The 23,498-nt window shown below is 36.4% G+C and overlaps 1 protein-coding gene across 1 annotated transcript in view; it reads right to left on the bottom strand.

The window, feature by feature from the left end:
- LOC115257144 (vacuolar protein sorting-associated protein 54-like) overlaps positions 1 to 22,415 on the bottom strand; it is a 33,170-nt gene extending 10,755 nt beyond the window's left edge. Inside the window, exons 1-2 of the mRNA XM_062851248.1 lie at positions 22,007 to 22,415; positions 4,177 to 4,825 (exon numbers count right to left, since the gene is read on the bottom strand). Of these exons, the coding sequence (XP_062707232.1) occupies positions 4,177 to 4,825; positions 22,007 to 22,221 (864 nt within the window). The 5' untranslated portion in view covers positions 22,222 to 22,415. The remainder of the gene's footprint in view (positions 1 to 4,176; positions 4,826 to 22,006) is intronic.
- Between the last annotated feature and the right edge of the window lie 1,083 nt (positions 22,416 to 23,498).

The raw sequence follows: 23,498 nt of genomic DNA on the forward strand, positions 1-23,498 counted from the left end.
TGAGGTGCCTTTGAGATTAAGGGACAAAGTTGTTGAGCATCTCGATAGCCTAGAAAAGGATGGTGTAATTACTCCAATAGAGGCTAGCGAATGGGCGTCTCCGGTGGTAGTAGTGATCAAGAAAGATCAGAGCATCAGACTTGTTATAGACTGTAAAGTCTCTATTAACAAGCTTATTATTCCTAGCAAATACCCACTACCTTTACCACAGGATATGTTTGCTGCCCTTTCTGGGTCTAAGGTATTTTGTTCTTTGGATCTGGCTGGAGCTTATTCTCAGCTTTTGCTTTCGAAGCGATCCAAAAAGTTTATGGTTATTAATACCATTAAAGGGTTATACGTTTATAACAGGCTACCACAGGGGGCGTCATCAAGCGCCGCTATTTTCCAAAAGGTCATGGACCAGGTTTTGAAGGGGTTAGATAATGTATTCTGTTATCTGGACGACGTTCTTATTGCTGGGAAGGATTTTGACGACTGCAGGAGAAAACTTCTTCTGGTCCTAGAAAGGTTAGCTAGGGTTAACATTAAAGTGAATTTGAAAAAATGCAAGTTTTTTGTCGATAATTTACCTTATCTTGGACATGTTTTGACCAAAGATGGTCTTCTTCCATGTCCAGAAAAAGTGGAAACGATTCGCGAAGCTCACGCTCCGCGAAATGTTTCAGAACTCAAGGCATTTTTGGGTTTAATTGCATTTTATTCAAAATTTATACCAAATTTGTCCTCTCGGCTTAGAGTTCTTTATGGACTTTTGAAAAAGAACGCGCGTTTTGACTGGACTGCTGAGTGTGACTTGGTTTTCAACCAGTGCAAACAGTTTTTGTTAAAACCGAATTTGCTGGAATATTTTGACCCTGACAAACCTGTGATAGTTGTGACTGACGCATGTAACTATGGGCTAGGAGGAGTAATTGCTCATCTAGTAAATGGAGAAGAAAGGCCCATTTCTTTTACATCATTTACGCTCAATGACGCTCAGAAAAAGTATCCGATTCTGCATCTGGAGGCTCTGGCCGTCGTTAGCACTGTGAAAAAATTCCACAAATTTTTGTACGGGAAGAAATTTACCATTTACACCGATCACAAACCGTTAATTGGTATCTACGGAAAAGAAGGAAGGAATTCCATTTCAGTTACTAGACTGCAGCGTTATGTGATTGACCTTTCAATATACGACTATGATATCATCTATAGACCATCAGCAAGAATGGGGAACGCGGACTTTTGTTCGCGGTTTCCGATTTCGCAGCAGGTTCCTAAGGAGTTGGATCGAGATTATGTCAAAAGCCTCAATTTTTCCGGAGAATTTCCGTTGGATTATAAGAAAGTAGCTGCTGAAACGGAAAAAGACGAATTTCTTCAAAGGATTATGGAGTATTTACGTAACGGTTGGCCAGATCGTTTAGACAAGGAGTTTTTGGATGTGTACTCAAACCATCAGGATTTAGAGGAAGTTGACGGTTGCCTACTTTTCCATGATAGAGTCGTGATTCCGGATTCTATGAAGGTGGATGTGTTGAAACTACTTCACAGGAATCACACAGGTATGCATAAGATCAAGCAATTGGCAAGGCGAACCGTTTATTGGTTCAGGATGAACTCAGATATTGAGCAATTTGTTAGGACATGTAGAGTTTGTCAAGAAACTACGGCCGTTTCTAAACGATCCCCAATGGGGATTCCCCATACTCTCCTTGGATTCCAACTAGGAAACCTTTTAGCAGGCTTCATGCCGATTTTTTCTTTTTCGAGAAGAAGGTTTTTTTATTGATTGTGGATAGCCATACAAAATGGGTGGAAGTTGAGCAGATGAAGTTCGGTACGGATAGCAAGAAGGTTATCAAGATTTTTCTTGGTATTTTTGCCAGATATGGGTTACCAGATGTGCTGGTCACAGATGGTGGACCGCCATTCAATTCTGAGCATTTCGTTAACTTCTTTAAGGAGCAGGGTGTAGTAGTAATGAAAAGCCCTGCCTACCACCCTGAAAGTAATGGCCAGGCGGAGAGGATGGTTCGTTTGGTTAAGGATGTCCTGAAAAAGTTCCTGCTTGATTCTGAAATAAGAAAGCTGGAGATGGACGAACAGCTCTCGTATTTTCTGATGAACTACCGAAATACCTGCTTAGGATCGGACAACGCTTTCCCCTCAGAACGGCTTCTTTCATACAGACCAAAAACAACGTTGGATTTGATTAACCCGAAACACAGCTTTAAGTATAACCTGACAGAACCAACTAATGGTGCACCACCTGCATGTTCAGCTAACATAGACAAACCACATGACCCGTTTACTAATTTGCGTAATGGAGATTTGATATTTTACAAAAACCCGAACAATACTGACCTTAAGCGATGGATACCAGCCATATTTCTAAAGCACGTATCTCCTTACGTTTTACAGATTTCCTTGGGCGGCCGGATCGTTTCGGCGCATAAGCGACAGATTAAGATCCCGGAAGACTCTCGCCGCCGAGTTTCTCGTCGTTTTGTTTTGACCGGAGAGAGCCCGACACAGCCTTTAGCAGGGCCAAGCAACAGCGCAAGCACAAGCAATGGAAACAAACGGAAAAGAAGCGAAGAGGACTCGTCTGAAGATTCTGACTCAGATTTTTATGGCTTCGCGGCCGACTCCTTTTTATTTGGGGAGGAGGTACCACCATGTTTGGGCGTTCAGTCGGATCGGAATTTGGTATCTCAAGATGCCCTATCGAGCTCTCAGCGTCTGGAGCAGCCCGTTCTACTAGACAAAGATCGAAGAATCCAGGACGATGTGCAACACCGGCGAAGCAAGAGGAACCCGAAGAAACGGAGAAAGTGTGATTTTGTGTATTATTGAATTGCAAGGATTTTTTATGTGAAGCATGGATTTTAATGTGTTCTATTTTGAGCGATCTATTTTAGGAGTATTTATTGTAGTTTTGGCTTCAGAATTAGTTGAATATAATATGCACAGGTTCAGGCTTCAGTAATACGCGGTAATACTCAGAATTAGGAATTTTGCGAATTGTATGAGTAAATTCTAAACGGGGTAGAAGTTGTAGTAGCTAGACGCGTTCGGTAAATAGGACAAACCCTCTGGTAGGGTTCTCATACATGCTCTGAGAGAGAGTAGCCGAAGAGTGAAGCATGGGCTTCAGATATTACCGAATACGATAATAAAGTTTAGTTTTATTTCGACTACCAACTGACTATAACGTCTTTTAAGTAGCATCTGGAAAACCCTCTAATATACCTGAAAGTCCGCAATTAACACTATCAGCACAATTAAGTGCTGCAAATCTCCTTCCCACTATTAATTTTTCGGTTGATTTTAATTGCTTTATTTAAATAAAATATAATAAAGTATAACATTGTAGAAATTCGAAAAAGCGACTATGACAATCATAAATTACTAATCAAAATCAACCGAGAAACGTGGGAAATAGAGCCCAAACAACATTTTGAAGTCAGCTGGCTGTAAAAGGTTCCAAAACCAGTCACAAACCCTATAAAACTTTTATTAGGATTTGTAACGATCATCAAAACCTTCTCAAACCCAACTGATTTGGAACTATTGCTTGGGAATAGACTCTACTGAGCCCTGGCGGTTCCTCCGTGTTTATCGAGCATGTCTGATGCATATGATCAGCCATACTCCATCTGCAGCAGCCGGTTCGTGATGAACCGTTGGAGGCGCATTAAAGTGTTAAAAAGGTGATATGTTTCACTAAAGAACACTACATTACAATAATCAAAATGAAACTCCTTCACTTTAATACCGTCAACCCCTGCGAACTTGGCCAGGGGAAAAGTCTACCTAAATAGCTGAAAGCAAATAAAAAACTGTTTAAAATACGGAGTTAAGAATTAGCCTGAGTTAAAATTCACGAATAAAAAGAAATATATATAAAAAATGTAATGCTTTTACCGTTTCGACTGTGATATGAACATATGAATACAGTTGGGACTCATACAGCACGGTGCCAATCACGGGGTGTGAAATAAGTGGAACCGTGCTATTGGATTTCATACGATTGAGCTTTCAATTTACACCTCAGAACAAAAAGAATATTGCCACGTTAATTAACGTTCCATTAAATCCCCCGTTCGTAGGTTGAAGCTTGTTGCGAGTGAGCCCAACTGATAAGACCGTACGTATGTAGGTAAAACATAGAATTAAAAAGCAACTGACCTGCTTCGCTATCAGCACCTCCACGATATCCAAATAGTGACTAAGCTTTTCCTGCAGCAAGCGGCTCGACTGTTTCGCCTGTTCGCCATCGTTCCCAATGTCGGGAAATACCGCCGCAAACGAGGCCGGACTGTGCAGTTCCAGGTTGTGCTTCAGGAACACCTCGGGAATGTCTTTCAGATTGGCGGTGGCCCCATTCGGAAGGCGATCGCTCACGACCGGCTGCTGGCCTTGACTAGAACTGCTACTCGGTAGGGCGGTTTTCGCAATTCGGTTGTGAACCCGATACCGTTTACCGATCCGCTTCAGATAGAAATCAAAATGGTCCCACTTTATATCGGGCAGTTGAGGCGAGGTTCCGATCGATTGGTGTTCTACGAAGGCATCGCCCCATTTTTTGGTAAAGAAATGCGTCTGCTTGCTTCGACTAGGATCGTTTAGTACGGCCGGCAGATTCTGGGCCGCCGAGAATACCGACCACTTGATCTGGGACTCCTTTTGCTGCTGGTTCACGTGGCAACGGTTGACGTGCATTTCGTAATCCCTATCGCTGACGCCATCCAGGGGAAGCGATGCGCAGACTTCATTGTAACCATATCGGCAAACGTAGGACCCTCCTTCCACGGTGCAGTGGTGCTGACGCAGATGCCTGCAAAAAATATAACGAAATAGGATCAGCCAGTGGCGCGAGAAGTACTGTTGTGACGATCTTTTGTAAAACTGGCAACGCTGGTCGGTAGACGAAATCAGTTGTGAAAAGTGGAGAGTTCGGGCGGAGGTCCTATGAAGAGCGTAAAATGGGCACCAAATTGTAAATATAATTATTATTATTTGTTGATAGATTTAAGCTAAATAAACTGAATTTCAGCATTGAAGCTGCTAAGAAGTACAAGGAAAACCGTCCCAACAAGTACATTGGATCTAGTAGGACATGCCCTACGCACAAAATTTCTTAGATAGGACGTGTTACACATTCATATACCGTGCGGTACCCATATTCTGAACGGTTAAGGGAATCTCACAACAGACACTAAAAAAAGGGAAGTTCTTGTTGCTAGAGATTATGCTTCACATTACCATCACATGTGTTTGTTGTCTAGCTAAATGTATAAAATAAATTAAATCTCATAATAACTTCCAGTCTCTGATCTAGTCATATTTTTGTTTGTGGACGACGTGTTCCTAATTATGGACACCATAAGAAGCCGTGGTCCTAATTCTGAACACATAGTGTTACTTACTATGTACAAACACATTCTCTACTTTCGCAGTTCAGTCAAAAACGATATGTTTTGTAACGATTGGATAATAGAGGGGCCTAATAAAATTAACACCTCAACTCTCGATTCAATATATGCTTCATAGAAGGAAAATCTATTTTGCGTTAGCCGACTGTTCAGAATATGGAGCTGTCTATAATATGGTGCTCGCACGGTACTACTGAAAGTGGCAAACATTCAGTTCCAGTTAGTATAGGAATGTGATGAAATCTCAAAAGTTTTCTGTAAAATTGAAAGCGTTTGTTATCTTTTTAAAAGGTTATGTAACCAATATAATTTGGACCCCCATATATTTTGGACCCCCTGGGTTGTATTATCACAACTTACACAGGTTTAATGATGAGATGACGGAAAATTTTAGAACAATTCGCTAAGTAAGATTGCTCTGCACGGGCTGCAATCATTTCCTCACTGGAAATATCCTTATTTGTCTTGAAATTAAATTTTGCCAATCTCGTCATCCGTGCAAGTGTCGCATCATGTTTACAAAAAGAGATTGGGGTGCTGAGGAAACTTGCAGATGTAAACAAAAACGTTTATCATTCTAGCTCATTAAATTCGCAAAGTTTGTCTAATCAGCCATTGTCAATCAAGTAATTAGGATGTGATCCATCATATTCAAGCGGCATAATCTTCCAAAATAGTTTCCAACGAGTTTAAACACCGGGTGTCCAAAATATATACTGAAGAGGGTCCAAAATATATTGGGGTGTCCAAAACTGTGAAAACTGATGCTTCAAAAACCAGTTATTTTCATCAAATTTTCAGCCAGAAATGACCTTTTGGGTATTTTGAACGCACAGTGGAGGCTTTTACGAATATACTAACATCATCATTATGTGTAAATACCAGGGTACGAAAAACGGATCACACCGAAAAACAAACGCTTTGTCCTAAGCGATGTATGTCGGTAACAAAGGCGCTCCGCAACAAACGCATGTCAAGCGATGAGAGCAATAAAACAAATATCGCTTGCCGTGCGTGTGCCGATATTTCGGCTTTTCAGCTGAAATTTTCGACCCACATCATCGAATTCATGAGCATTTGGACGAATCAAGACTCTTGCCATCCTCAGAGTCGAGTTTCAGTTGTAAAACAATGCAAAAATCACGATGTGAATAGAACGAGACAAATATTCCTACCGTTTTTGTTATGAACAAACTCGGGAGCGATTTTGTCATTATCTGCTAACGAAAAAACAAAGCGTTGTTGCCGTGCCTTCTTTGTTGCCTATTTTTCGCTTGCGGTGCTATATTCTGCGTACACTGGTAAATACCCTCTGAATCTGTTTGATTTTAACTTAATTTCAAATTAATGTCCTCTAGGGGTCCAAAATTCAACCGTTACCCTAGGCGGTCGCTGGATAGGGGCTGTCCATTAATTACGTAAGGGAAATTTTACGATTCGACACCCCCACCCCCCTTGAAAGAACATAATCCTTCTGAAGCAGTTTACCATACGTGCACGGATTGGGTGGCATCCAAGAAGACACAGTTGCAAACTGACCCGGAAGGATACGGTAGAAAGTGTAGTCCGTTAGGTTCTCGTCAATTTATCAGTTATTTGTCGCAGATTTCAAACTTAGGTAGTGTTACTGCTTTGCGATTTGTCTTAGAAAACGAAAGATATAGTTACTATTCTATTAATGGTTTCGAGACAGTTTTCCAACAGTTTCTCTCTGGATTTTTGCACAAGTTTTTCCAGGGATTTCTTCCCTAGACAGTTTTCAGATATTCCTCGTGGATTTCCTTGCGTAACTTCGCACGAAGTTTCTATCTGGGTTTTTTAGAGGTTTATAGAGTTCTCCCTTAAATTTTACATTCTAAAGTTAAAGTTGTTTAAAACTAAAAAAAACTTTGTTAAAAATTTTGGTGCGCCGCGACATTTTTGGAAATTTCAAAGGGCGCCGCGATAGCAAAAAGTTTGGGAACCTCTGCTGTATCGGCATTTAACGCGCGTTGTTGAAAATAGCCCGGCATGCAAACTCGATGGATTGACGACAGTTAAAAACCATTTAACTGGATTGTTTGATATATCAACAAAAAAAAACACATTGAAGATTTTGTGGAGTCTTTAACCAAAGATCTATGTGATGATTAAAAAAAGATCCCTCAGCGTGGGAGTTGGTTCATTTCCGTCCTCCGCTGCACTGGCGTCGTCGTTTCCTCCGTTGCCGTGGGCTCCCGTGCCTACGTTCTCCACGCCGTTCAGGTGCTGATCGAAGTGCTGCTTCCACCTTTCGATCACCTCACGTCCGTCCGCAAGAGGCCTCCGTCTTTATCCCTGCATATTTCGGCTCACGGCACGAAGCCGTTGCGGGATGCGTTGAGCTTCTGATAGAACTTCCGTGTTTCTTGGGAACGGCACAGCAGTTCCATTTCTTCACACTCCGCTTCTTCCAGGCGGCGCTTTTTCTCCCGAAAGAGGCGGGTCTGCTGTTTCCGCTTCTGTTTATAACGTTCCACGTTCTGTCGAGTCCCTTGCTGCAGCATTACCGCCCTCGCTGCATTCTTCTCCTCCAAAACCGTTCTGCACTCTTCGTCGAACCATTCGTTCCGTCGATTCCGTTCGACGTACCCGATGGTGCTCTCGGCTGCGTCGTTGATGGCTGCTTTCACTGTACTCCAGCAGTCCTCTAGAGGGGCCTCTTCGAGCTCGCCCTCGTCTGGCAACGCGAACTCGAGATTCTGCGCGTATGCTGAGGCGACATCCGTTTGCTTCAGTCGCTCTAGGTTGTACCGTGGCGGTCGCCGGTACCGTACATTGTTGATGACGGAGAGTTTTGGGCGCAGTTTGACCATCACCAGATAGTGGTCGGAGTCGATGTTGGCGCCACGATAGGTCCTGACGTCGATAAAGTCGGAGAAGTGCCGTCCATCAATGTCTGATGCATATGATCAGCCATACTCCATCTGCAGCAGTCGGTTCGTTGTGAACCGTTGGAGGCGCATTAAAGTGTTAAAAAGGTGATATGTTTCACTAAAGAACACTACTTTACAATAATCAAAACGAAACTCCTTCACTTTAATAACGTCAACCCCTGCGAACTTGGCCAGGGATGTTTGTTAACCAAATGTTGTTGTAGCCTTTTCAATTGTTGGTCTTGATATTTCAGCTAAAATCGCTACGAACTTCATATGCTAAAAACGGACCAATGAGCTCATTAATGAATATCTACAACAAATACTGCGAAATAATCGATTTAACTATGTCAAGATCACAACTAAGGAAAGTCCTAAATGGTAGGTCTAACGACATTTAAACTGTAATATAAGTATCAATATCTGTAAATTTATACATTAAGCTTGTAGTCTACAATGATTGACGAAATAAATAAATAAATATCACTCGTTTGAAGTTGATTTGTATTTGTACGGATCAAAATTTAACGATAGTATAAAAGTGGTGCTGAAATAGAACTTGAGAATATCATCAGAGGTTGAAAACCTTCGTTGTATAATGTTGTTGGAACTGCACCATAGACTTCCAATGATTTCGTAAAATCATGTTGTTCGTGCTAGTGGCTGGACTAGCAGGTTCTTTAGGGGCGACATTTCATAAGACGAATGAGGCACATATTAACACTTCACATTTTATTTAGGTACATGTCTCGTGATACAAATTAGTCTCGGTTTTTTTTTTTTTTTTGAAGAGTGATCAGGTGGAGCTGCAGGACAGCTGATAGCAAAGCCTGGACCCTTTCCCAACTTTCCCCCTACTAGGACCAATACTCACGATGGACTAGACGATGTCGTCAACTTGAGCAAAGTGTGTAGTAATTAGCATTGGGTCGTAGTAGTTTTTTAAAAATACTGTTTTTAACTTTTCCCATCGCACTAGTGTTTTGATCGAATGGAAGCTCCAAAGATGATTTGATAATTGAACAATATTTCAATAATCGAAAATCTCCGAGGTCACTGGACAACATTCAGAGTTACAAAAAAGGGTGTCTATGTCTATGTTAACGCCTTCAGAGTACTATTCTTAAGAAATATACAAAGAACAAAAAGAAAAAAATGTGTCGTAGCTAATTTTTAAAGATTTGATATTTCTGAAAATTATTCGAAGACAGCTACCAGAGCTAGCGTTTTTAGCCGATATGGGCAACTAGTTTTTCTGACAGCTTCCCCAAACAATAATCAGATAATATCCTCAGTTATTTTATAATACATTCTGAAAATTATTTTAAGCTGATTACCAATAGTGTCAATAACCGATGTTAGTCATTGACAGCACCAGCATCATCCCCAAATAACTCTCATATTAGTGTTAGATAACACTTTTTGAGCTTCCATTCGGTATTGTAAAGAAATTTGTCAAACCCTATTTGTCAAAATATAGTCAATAATTGTGTTTCTAATTTCGCTAGTCGTCTTCTGCATATCTGTGATCATCTCAGTCCAAATTAATATTATATCCATCGTAACCCTTTACAATATCAACCGTCCTAAGTCCTAACTAAATTCCTGCTTTTTTGTTCAGTGAAATAATACCGTCTAAGATATAAAAACAAAAAAGTTCAGTCAACTGATTTTTGTCAAAAATAAAAATGATAATGGTTATTTGTCAACTTTTATAAATTCACAAAACCCATAAAAATAGGAAATACAAATATAAACTCCTATAATCAACAGTTTTATCTTTACCTAATCAGTCCATAATTTTCTAATTGTAATGAATCTAATCTGTAAGGCTGTAAGTCAACTTATCCTAGCGTCCCTTGTCCTGTGTACTAACGAATTCAAGTAACGAATGATAAGCGTAACGCAGAGACCTCCTCTACCCACTCTTGCGTTACGTTAAATTTAACAATTATTGTTAAATTTGAGAAAATTCAAAGAGTGCAAAGATTAGGTCTATGCAAGCTGAATTATAATTTGTTTTTGACTTGTGATAAATGCACGACGGAAACTCCTTTGGTTCCCATTAGCACTTACGGCGATTCCTTCACTTGCGCTCAACTCGTAAACTAAATATATCTAGCTCAAAGTCCAAGCGGTGGTAAATGAACTGGCGCTAAAGTGCTAATGGGTTAAGCCCTCCCATCGCGTCAAGATCGAATATCCAGGGGAGGGCGTTTCGCGAAAGGCAAAAGTTATAATAATAATGAGAATAGGGGTATAATGAGCAGGTGGGGCATAATGAGCACCTTGTATTTTCACTGTAAATCTTCAAATCAACAAAACAAATTACTTGATTGTAGCCTAATTATCTAAAATCCAATGAGTTGATGACAAAACATTAGTCAAAAAATCTGCTTACCTAGAAAAATTGATCAAAATGCGTAAAGTGGTCATGTACTGGGAAAATATGATAAGAATCAGGTGACCTAAAATAAGGTTTTGGGAATCGAAATCACAACTTACTGGGCATCTATCGATTTTCTTGATATTCCATACGCCAATGAAATGTATTTGTAACACTTTTCAACAATTTGTATAATTATTTTGTTGAAAACATATGCTTCAAAGAGTTGGTAGTAGGGTGGGGCAAAATGAGCAACTGGTGAAAAAATAATGAAAATGGTAAACATCTTCAACAAACGAATTTTAATTATGGTTTTCTCTGTTTTGATGCATATAGTAAGGTTTTGTCTGTAACTTTCAATTTATTAGCTTGAAAATTTCAGTATCTGTATATTATCACCGTTGAAAAACTCCTCAATAGAAAACTCCTTGAAACCCCACAGTTCCCTACAAATTAAACCCCGTAATCCCTTCAAATTCTCATTGATTGTTTACGGTATGCTTTATCATTAGCAAGAATAGTCAATTAGCATTTCATTATGTGCAAAACTGGTATTGATCATCCTGCCCCACCTAGGGTGCTCATTATGCCCCACCCTCAAAACGCAACTCGCGATTTTATACGTTTTTTAAAACATAAAATTTTACAACATTTTTAAGTTTATTCGGAATTTCAACGATTAGCTTTTGTCAGTTAAGGTTCAAATGAGGATTGAACGTTAAAATTGCACATTGGTTGCACTTAATTTACTGGATTTAGTGGCAAAATGCTTAAGCTGCTCATTATGCCCCGCCTACCCCTAGTCATAAATAAAAAGAAATAAAATCCAATGTATTTCCTAAGTGGCTATTCAGAATGGTTCCACGGACATGGAAAGCAAATCATTAAATTTTTGTAATGTATCGGATGTGTTTTAAAATTCATTCGTTTATGTAGTGTACTGCTTTCCTGAAGTACCAAAGATGCGCGATCGCGAGTTAATGATTTGCATCCCATCTTCAAGGGATCACTACAAGCTCAACCCATCATTCCAGCTCTTTAGAATATCAGTGTTGATGAGGTTTTTCAAATATTACGTAACTTGTATGGGAAAGCTTAGAATTTTTCACACAAAATACAATAAATACTGTTACATAATCTTTCAACGACCCCTTACTTGTTCTCCCAAGAATCCTGCCTCGACCAAGTTGGCAGAACGCTGCCCAAACCCTCTCTGAACTGAAGGGCAGGGACAAATTAGTCTACGTTGTGTTTATAACTGAACTGAGATGATGTGTTGGACAGTTGCATTCGTATAGCTACAATGGACTCAGCTCCGGTAGATAACGGCGAAGGCGACAGTGTTGTCCAAACACATGTTTTGTTTTATTGGGGCTTTCTTGGATTTGAGATTTGCAGAGGAATTGAAAGACAAGTTTTAGTTCACAAACGAGAAAAGATAATTTAATCAACGTAACGATCTGTACAGTAAAACGTCTCACACACTTCTGATATAAAATGGCGCCACGCGCAAGCGTCGTCGTCTTGGTCGTCGTCGTCGCTTCCGCCTGTTAGCAGTGCTGCCACCTTTTGACAGCATAGAGATCTTTTGACGAATAGAGTGGCGCACAGCAGTTGCATACACAACACTCCTCCTCAACGAATGGCGCCACGATCGGTTGTCAGTCCCAGCATCCTTGAAAACTTTCGCTGCTTCGTGGTCCCCAGTGGCTTGGTAAGAACGTCGGCCACCATATGTTCCGTTGGACAGTACTCAAGCTTCAGAACTCCTAGCTCGCACTGTTGTTTGACGAAACGCTCCTTGGTCTCGATATGTTTCGATCGACGACTAATCCGCTCGGAGTTTACAAAAGTGATACAGCTTTGATTGTCTTCCATCACCCTCGTTGGTCCTTCTTCACGCTCGCCCATTTCGTCCATCAACCTACGAAGCCAGACTAACTCCTGCGTAGCCTCGCTCAGCGCGACGTACTCTGACTCCATAGAGGACAGGGTAACACAGGCCTGTTTTCGACTGGCCCATGAAATTGCTCCGTTTGCATAGCAAAATACATACCCGGTTGTTGACTTCCTGGAACTTGCATCGCCGGCCCAATCAGCGTCCGTATAGCCGATCAAACCACCGCCAGATCCGCTGTACACCAGCCGCCAATGCTTAGTGGCTTTTAAATAGCGAACCACTCGCTTGGCCGCCACCCAGCATGCATCCGTTGGAGCGCTCACTTTACGACCGAGTATGGCCGTACTAACAGCAATATCTGGCCTGGCACACACAGATATGTACAGGAGAGCACCAACAAGACTCCTGTAGTTAGTTTCATCAGCCAAGGCTGCACTTGTGTCCCCAGCTTTCAAGAAACCTTCGTCCATTGGCGTTTTCGCAACTTTAGCATCACTCAACCCAAATTTGTCCACCAGTTTTTCAATATAGCCCTCAAGCCCCACACTGTAATCACCGTTCTCGCGCTTAATCTCCAGTCCCAGAAAATAACTCACGTCTCCGAGATCGGTGATTTCAAAATGTTTCTTCAACGATTGGTACACATAGTCAATACACTGTTCGTTTTCGCAACCGACTAAAATATCGTCCACATACACTAACAAGTACACTTTCTTCCCCTTTTCAGTCTTTGTGTACAGGCACTGATCAACACTACTTTGTTTGAACCCCATCTTCACAAGAACACCATGCAGCTTTTGGTTCCAGCAGCGTGCGGACTGTTTGAGTCCATATATGCTCCTTTTCAGATGGCAAACCAAGTGCTCCTTGCCTTTTTCCGCGTATCCAGGTGGTTGCCGCATAAACAAGTCCTGGTCGAGCTCGCCGTATAAGTAGGCCGTCTTTATGTCGAAATGCTTAAGTGTCATTTTCTTCTTCGAAGCGAGAGCAAGCAGCATACGAAGAGTCGTGTGGCTCGTGACCGGAGCGAAGACCTCATCGTAATCCTCACCGAACTGCTGCGAAAAACCCTGAGCCACCAAACGAGCCTTGTGTTTGATCACCTCACCAGCTGCGTTCCGTTTCAACTTGAATACCCAGCGGCAACCAACCACCTTCCGTCCAGCAGGCAACTCAACAAGCTCCCACGTATCATTTTCGGCGTGCGATTTCAGTTCACTCGCCATTGCTGCTCTCCATTCGGCGCGGGCTTCACAGGATACAGCTTCCTTCAGGTTCCTCGGTTCCACTGCTTTCGATACAGTTCCCGCCGCGTAAGCCTCTTCAATCAACCGGACGGGTGGTTTCCCTTTGTTGACACGTCCGGATCTGCGCGCCACCTCATCCAGAGGGAAACCGTGGAACGACGGTTCATCCGCCAAATCGTCATCAGCGCTATCATACAGTGTCGCGTTGAGGTCATCACCACCGGCATCGGAATCAAGATCCGCATTCACTTCCTCGGGCGGGGGAGTGGGAGCAAGTGGCACTATCACTACTCCTCCTGACGTGGAAGGCTCCTGTTTGGTCATCTCTTCAACACCACACTTCTCGTCGAACTTTGCGTCCCTGCTAATCACGACTCCTTTCGTTTTCAGGTTCACGAAGCGATAGGCTTTCTGCCCCTCCGCGTAACCAACGAACACCAGCTTTTCCGCCTTATTGTCCAGCTTTCGCCGCTTCTCCTTCGGGATGTGAACGAATGCTTCCGACCCGAAGACTCGAAGATGATCATACGCCGGCTTCTTCCGATACCACAACTCGTAAGGCGTGGACTCCACAGACGACGATGGCAAGCGATTCTGCAGGTAATTTGCAGTCGAAATCGCCTCGCCCCAGAACACCTTCTCCAGTTTCGAATCCGCCAGCATGCACCGCATCATTTCAACGAGGTACCGATTTTTTCGTTCGGCCACCCCATTCTGCTGCGGGGAGTACGGAGCCGTCCGCTGATGAACTATCCCGTGATCCGCAAAAAACTTCTGCAACGACTTACTTGCATATTCGCCGCCGCCATCTGATCGAATGACCTTCGGATATCGCCCAAACTGGTTCCTCATCATGGCGCAGTACTCTCGAACTCGGTCCTCGGCCTCCGACTTCGCATGCAACAGGTAGACAACCGTGTAACGGCTGTAATCATCCACCATCGTCATGAAGAATCGACTGCCGCGCGCCGTTGGCTCCTCCATGGGACCGCCCAAGTCCGTGTGCACCAGGTCACCCACGGCAGATGCTCTCGAACCTGACACTTTTGGGAACGATTCTCGGCTCAACTTGCCCTCGCAGCAGGGGCCACAAACGGACTTCACGTTGCACTGATCCACCTTCAAGCCGCTCCCCAGATCGTTTCGAAGAATCTTCTGCACCGCTTCCGTGTCACGATGCCCAAGTCGACGATGCCACAGGTGTAGGCAGGAGACTCCATGATTCGAGTTCGCTAGCATCACTTTCTCCGGAAATCGCTTCAGGTGATAGAGCCCACCTTTGCGTTCCCCTACTAAAAGCACTTTTTCGCCTTTCAGGACTCTGCACCCACTCTTATCGAATGCAACTTCAAACCCCAAATCAGTAATCTTACTCACCGATAGAAGATTGGTGGCGAGCGATGGTACGTGGTACACGTTGTCCAGCGAAACGTTCATGCGACCTCCGTCTCCATTCACGGTCACAAGCCTGCTGCTTCCTACACCGGCCGACTTGATGCATTGGCCATCAGCCAACGAGATTGACGAGTGCTTCGATTTGTCCAGCTGCTTCAGGATCGACGCGTCGTTTGTCATGTGGGAAGTGGCACCGGAATCAAAATACCAGAACCCGCCTTCATCCGCTTTCCCGACGAATAGACACAAATCCACACTTTCTTCAGCCTCCGCGGCAATGTTTGCGTTCTCACTGTTTTCTTTGTTCTTTTTGTCCGCTGCCCACTTCCTGCAGTCTTTCCGGAAATGTCCCTCCTTCTTACAGTAATGGCACAGCTTCACTCTCTTCTTCTCACTTTTGCTTCGACTCTTTTCACCGAGTCCACTAGACACCAGCGCCTTTTCTTCTTCCACCCCCTCTTGCGCGCGCCGCCGGCCTTCGTCCAGCAGCTTTCCCTTGACGAAGTCAACCGTTAGGTCCGCGTCCGGCCGACTTTCAAGGGCCACGATCAAACCGTCGAACGATTTTGGCAAACTCGACAGCATCAAGGCGACGAAAGACGGATCCTTCATCTCCTCCCCAAGCGCAATCAACCGCAGCCGTAATGACGTCAGCTGCTTGAGGTGTTCTCCGATGTTTCCCCCCTCCGGCATCTTGGTGGCAAACATCTGGCGCATCACGTGTATTTTGCTCGAAAGGGACGAACGCTCGTGATACCCTTTCAGAGCGTCCCACATCTCCTTCGATGTTTCCGTCTGCATCACGTGAATGAGCTGGCTGTCGTCCAATGCCAGACCGATCAGAGCCCTCGCCTTCTCGTCATTCGCGAGCCACGCGGCATCAGGGGCCGTCGGCGCTGCTTCCGTGACGACCTTCAGCACTTTTTCACGCGACAACAGCAGCTGCATTTTGAATTTCCATATGGTGTAGTTCTGATCACTCAGCTTTTCGATCGAGACGTGTGACTCCGCCATCTTGTTTCCGAACAAGCACGATCGCGTTTACTACCGACCGACTACCGACGTTAATTTCCCAAAATTCACTTTTCACTACCGCGAACCGCAAAAACTTGATCTTCCCGCGACTCTCTGGGCCAATAACCTCTTGGATTTGAGATTTGCAGAGGAATTGAAAGACAAGTTTTAGTTCACAAACGAGAAAAGATAATTTAATCAACGTAACGATCTGTACAGTAAAACGTCTCACACACTTCTGATATAAAATGGCGCCACGCGCAAGCGTCGTCGTCTTGGTCGTCGTCGTCGCTTCCGCCTGTTAGCAGTGCTGCCACCTTTTGACAGCATAGAGATCTTTTGACGAATAGAGTGGCGCACAGCAGTTGCATACACAACAGGCTTGACTGTATGATGACAAATTTATTCGAAGGTTTGAATTGTGCATATTGGGCGTTAAAGGGTTAAATCCGCCACCCAAAGCACGTATCCTGTTGGTCATTGAGTAAGCCATTGACTATTAGATTGAATTATCACGGAACATGAGTGGTTTTGTCGATCACTCCTATCACACCCCTTAGGATAATGTTATGTCAGAAAAATTGTCAATAAAGTACTAAATAAATGAAATACACCTCAACAAAGAAACTAAAGAAGATCGGTACCACTAAATATAAAACATGTAGCTTTTACTTGTACGCGAGAACCGTTGGGGAAAAAAACAATCAATATTACACCGGTAAGGTGTGTACTTCGAAGAATTTCCTTTATACATATTAGGGGTATTCACTTAACAGCGTAAACTGATTAACCTAATTAAACGTCGCGATCACCAAGGCAATCTTTGATTATTTCATTCGCAAAATCATGAAACATTTCAAATAAGCAGAAAATCATGGTTTATGCAGCAATTTAATCTGTTTAGTGAGTACCCCTATTCTTTTAAAGTTTTGCCACGAGCTTAAACAAGCGTTATAGGACAAATTAGTTTAACTCAAACTGCAGTCTTGTAAAGAAAATGTAAAATCCTTGCTATAAGTTCTGGATTTGAATTGTTCTATTGTTTTTATTCAAGTGTCCATAATAGGTTCATTATAGACCCTACCATTGTTATTTTGGGGAAGCATATGGTAAAGAATATCACATATTTTCTTTAAGAAACCTAACAATTTATAACAAATAGTATCAGCTCATCTTTCAGACCAGCACCATCGAAAATACATCCAAGCCAACCCATTTATCTCACCAGTATTATGCTCAACCGGAAAACAGCGATATACACCGCTTTTCTCGCGGCTATCATTGACTGGGAGGCGAAAGCAATTTACATCAATTAAAACTGTTCAAATACCCAGCACGGAGAAAGTTAGGCGTTCGACACTGTTAGGCATTTGTTAGATATGTTGCTCATCGAAAATTTCTGGAGAGCATAAATCATAACCCCGAAATTATGCTCAGTGTTCGATTCTTTCGCGCATTGTTGACAGTTGCCTGAACGGCAGTTAAAAAAATAACTTTGTTGATTGCGGCAGCGTTCGTCGGTCGGGAAAATTACAAAAATTGCGCGTTTCAATTAGTTAAAACCGTAACAACCTGGTAAGAACAATTTCAGTCGTTCCGTCGTCCGACCCGTCAGTTCCTCGCCGCTGCTACTGGCCAATAAGTCCGGTTCGTTCTCGTCGTACCGTTGCCGGAACCAGTCATCTCCAAAACAGTGTCCGATTCCGTTAAGTTTGGGCTCATCGTGTCGGTGAGTCAATTTAATTTTAATTTGATTTATTTTTCATTTAAATTTTATTTAATTTTAAATAAATTTTAATCAAATTTTAATTAAATTTTCATTAAATTTTATTAAAATTTTAACAAAATTTTCCCATAAAACTTTAATAAAACTTTAATAAAATTATAATAAAATTGTAATAAAATTTTAATAAAATTTTAATAAAATTTTAATAAATTTAATTTTAATAAAATTTAAATAAAATTTTAATTAAATTTTGATAAAATTTTAAGAAAATTTTAATAAAATTTTAATTTAATTTGAATTTAATTTTAATTAAATTTTAATTTCATTTTAATTTAATTTTAATTTAATTTTTATTTAATTTTAATTAAATGGTAATTTTAATTTAATTTTAATTTAATTTTGTTTTGATTTTAATTTAATTTTAATTTAATTTTAATTTAATTTTAATTTAATTTTAATTTAATTTTAATTTAATTTTAATTTAATTTTAATTTAATTTTAATTTAATTTTAATTTAATTTTAATTTAATTTTAATTTAATTTTAATTTAATTTTAATTTAATTTTAATTTAATTTTAATTTAATTTTAATTTAATTTTAATTTAATTTTAATTTAATTTTAATTTAATTTTAATTTAATTTTAATTTAATTTTAATTTAATTTTAATTTAATTTTAATTTAATTTTAATTTAATTTTAATTTAATTTTAATTTAATTTTAATTTAATTTTAATTTAATTTTAATTTAATTTTAATTTAATTTTAATTTAATTTTAATTTAATTTTAATTTAATTTTAATTTAATTTTAATTTAATTTTAATTTAATTTTAATTTAATTTTAATTTAATTTTAATTTAATTTTAATTTAATTTTAATTTAATTTTAATTTAATTTTAATTTAATTTTAATTTAATTTTAATTTAATTTTAATTTAATTTTAATTTAATTTTAATTTAATTTTAATTTAATTTTAATTTAATTTTAATTTAATTTTAATTTAATTTTAATTTAATTTTAATTTAATTTTAATTTAATTTTAATTTAATTTTAATTTAATTTTAATTTAATTTTAATTTAATTTTAATTTAATTTTAATTTAATTTTAATTTAATTTTAATTTAATTTTAATTTAATTTTAATTTAATTTTAATTTAATTTTAATTTAATTTTAATTTAATTTTAATTTAATTTTAATTTAATTTTAATTTAATTTTAATTTAATTTTAATTTAATTTTAATTTAATTTTAATTTAATTTTAATTTAATTTTAATTTAATTTTAATTTAATTTTAATTTAATTTTAATTTAATTTTAATTTAATTTTAATTTAATTTTAATTTAATTTTAATTTAATTTTAATTTAATTTTAATTTAATTTTAATTTAATTTTAATTTAATTTTAATTTAATTTTAATTTAATTTTAATTTAATTTTAATTTAATTTTAATTTAATTTTAATTTAATTTTAATTTAATTTTAATTTAATTTTAATTTAATTTTAATTTAATTTTAATTTAATTTTAATTTAATTTTAATTTAATTTTAATTTAATTTTAATTTAATTTTAATTTAATTTTAATTTAATTTTAATTTAATTTTAATTTAATTTTAATTTAATTTTAATTTAATTTTAATTTAATTTTAATTTAATTTTAATTTAATTTTAATTTAATTTTAATTTAATTTTAATTTAATTTTAATTTAATTTTAATTTAATTTTAATTTAATTTTAATTTAATTTTAATTTAATTTTAATTTAATTTTAATTTAATTTTAATTTAATTTTAATTTAATTTTAATTTAATTTTAATTTAATTTTAATTTAATTTTAATTTAATTTTAATTTAATTTTAATTTAATTTTAATTTAATTTTAATTTAATTTTAATTTAATTTTAATTTAATTTTAATTTAATTTTAATTTAATTTTAATTTAATTTTAATTTAATTTTAATTTAATTTTAATTTAATTTTAATTTAATTTTAATTTAATTTTAATTTAATTTTAATTTAATTTTAATTTAATTTTAATTTAATTTTAATTTAATTTTAATTTAATTTTAATTTAATTTTAATTTAATTTTAATTTAATTTTAATTTAATTTTAATTTAATTTTAATTTAATTTTAATTTAATTTTAATTTAATTTTAATTTAATTTTAATTTAATTTTAATTTAATTTTAATTTAATTTTAATTTAATTTTAATTTAATTTTAATTTAATTTTAATTTAATTTTAATTTAATTTTAATTTAATTTTAATTTAATTTTAATTTAATTTTAATTTAATTTTAATTTAATTTTAATTTAATTTTAATTTAATTTTAATTTAATTTTAATTTAATTTTAATTTAATTTTAATTTAATTTTAATTTAATTTTAATTTAATTTTAATTTAATTTTAATTTAATTTTAATTTAATTTTAATTTAATTTTAATTTAATTTTAATTTAATTTTAATTTAATTTTAATTTAATTTTAATTTAATTTTAATTTAATTTTAATTTAATTTTAATTTAATTTTAATTTAATTTTAATTTAATTTTAATTTAATTTTAATTTAATTTTAATTTAATTTTAATTTAATTTTAATTTAATTTTAATTTAATTTTAATTTAATTTTAATTTAATTTTAATTTAATTTTAATTTAATTTTAATTTAATTTTAATTTAATTTTAATTTAATTTTAATTTAATTTTAATTTAATTTTAATTTAATTTTAATTTAATTTTAATGTAATTTTAATTTAATTTTAATTTAATTTTAATGTAATTTTAATTTAATTTTAATTTAATTTTAATTTAATTTTAATTTAATTTTAATTTAATTTTAATTTAATTTTAATTTAATTTTAATTTAATTTTAATTTAATTTTAATTTAATTTTAATTTAATTTTAATTTAATTTTAATTTAATTTTAATTTAATTTTAATTTAATTTTAATTTAATTTTAATTTAATTTTAATTTAATTTTAATTTAATTTTAATTTAATTTTAATTTAATTTTAATTTAATTTTAATTTAATTTTAATTTAATTTTAATTTAATTTTAATTTAATTTTAATTTAATTTTAATTTAATTTTAATTTAATTTTAATTTAATTTTAATTTAATTTTAATTTAATTTTAATTTAATTTTAATTTAATTTTAATTTAATTTTAATTTAATTTTAATTTAATTTTAATTTAATTTTAATTTAATTTTAATTTAATTTAATTTTAATTTAATTTTAATTTAATTTTAATTTAATTTTAATTTAATTTTAATTTAATTTTAATTTAATTTTAATTTAATTTTAATTTAATTTTAATTTAATTTTAATTTAATTTTAATTTAATTTTAATTTAATTTTAATTTAATTTTAATTTAATTTTAATTTAATTTTAATTTAATTTTAATTTAATTTTAATTTAATTTTAATTTAATTTTAATTTAATTTTAATTTAATTTTAATTTAATTTTAATTTAATTTTAATTTAATTTTAATTTAATTTTAATTTAATTTTAATTTAATTTTAATTTAATTTTAATACAAATTTAATTTAATTTAATTTTTATTTAATTCAAGTTTAAATTAAAGTTAAATTAAAGTTAAAATGAAAGTTAAAATTAAAATTGAAATAACAGGCTCAGAGTTTTTTTTATTGAATTTGTTTCGTCCAGCTTTCATTCGAGGCAAGAGTACGGTTGTAGTAGTGAACGTTCAAAAGTTGACTACTACAATCATACTTCTTGCTCGGATGACAGCTGGAATGAAAACAAGCAGCATAAAATTTATGCCTAACATTTGTCTAACAGCCCATAGTAAAACATGTCTAACGTTAGTCTAATGTTAGACTAACAAACATGTTTCGAATTTGCAACATGTCTAACAAAAGTGTGTCATATCTGTCTAATTTTAGACTAACATTAGCCAAAAGTGAGACAAAAAGTTAGCCTAACATGCTGGCCAGTTAGTCTCACATTAGGCTAATGTTAGGCTAACCCTCCGTACTGGGTAGTGTTCGAACATAACATACCTCACGAAATCGGCTGGCGATTTGAAAGAAAGCAACTGCTGACTCTGTTGTATCTGGAGCTGCTGCTGCTGCTGACGGGGATTTGGCGACGTCGCGACGGTGGTGGAAGCGGACGAAGACGTCGACGTAGAACTGGCAGAAGAACCACTACAGTAGCAGCAGTTTTGCCATGGTGGTGGCTCTTTCAGATCGAATGCTCCGCTGAATTTGGCCATTGCCACATGATGGATGGTGAATTTCAGCTCACTCGCAGGAACGGCACACAGGGCGGAAGTTTTCCCCGATAAAATCGATTAGATTCTCACGCACAACGCACCGAAAAATAAGTCCAAAATGTTCCGTGCAAAACTCGTACGATGTTTCCAGCAAGATGCACCTGACGACGACACGACTGGTGGGTGAGCAAAAAGAAAACTGAGCGAACTGACGTTTTCGTTTCGAAACGTCAAAGCAATTGTTGACCTAATTCAACAGCAGAAGGGTTTGGCCTTTGGTTCAACTAGACGTTTGGTCAACTAGGGTACTGATCCCAACTCACAAACTACATATTGCTTTTTTCACTGAAAATTTTCCTTGCTTCGCTGAACAACATGACGTTTTCTTCCAGCGAAGGCTTACGCGACACAGAAAATCGCTGAATTTCACACTAACACTGCAGAAAATCTGTCAACAATATCTCAATACACATGCATTTTCAGCGAAAAGATCTATTTGCGTGACAACAATCCACTCCCATGACTACCGGGCGGCCGCCGTCAAATATCAGGATTGCCAACTGTCCGGCGACTGCTGTCAGTTTTCTTTGTCGCCGAATCTGGCGCTGGGTCTTCGGCGCGGAAACCCAAAGGTGGGAATAAAATTTTGGGGCTTGCGCGCAATAATGGATTTCTGGAAAACGGTTATTTAGGGTCTGTTCAAATAGGGTCCTAAATAAAATTAAAGACGAAATCTCGCTTATATTGAATAATACGATCAAGCATGGTATACCGCATTTAGTTCACCACTGGACTGCGAACTGCGACTTCTATAGTGCGAAAACGTAAATAAAAGTGCGCGATCGCATCAAATCAGGTTGATGTCTTCGGCGCACTAATTCTTAAATCTATGGTGAACAAGTGCTCTGAAGACACCGAGTTGATTTGATGCAATTGCGCACTTTTATTAGCGTTTTCGCACTCGTGAAAACTAGTGCGATAGTCCAGTGGTGAACTAAATGCGCTATATTTTAATCGGAACTGTACTTTACTCGAACTTGAAAAACAAAGGAATAATGAGAAAATTTGAAATAAGTAAAATGGTAAATAGTTCTACTTTGACATTTGAGGTCAACCTTGTGTGACTTAGAAATCCTCTACATAGAGATAAGCGGAAGTTACATATGTCGATTCGGCAACGCTGTTCATTTTGTTTACATCAGCTGCCAACACTTACTGCAAAGCTAGATGTTCAAACTTTGTGCGTGACTTCGTAATGGTTCAAGTTGTTTTGTTTA

This window comes from Aedes albopictus, chromosome 2 (genome assembly GCF_035046485.1).
Source record: "Aedes albopictus strain Foshan chromosome 2, AalbF5, whole genome shotgun sequence".
NCBI lineage: Eukaryota > Metazoa > Arthropoda > Insecta > Diptera > Culicidae > Aedes > Aedes albopictus.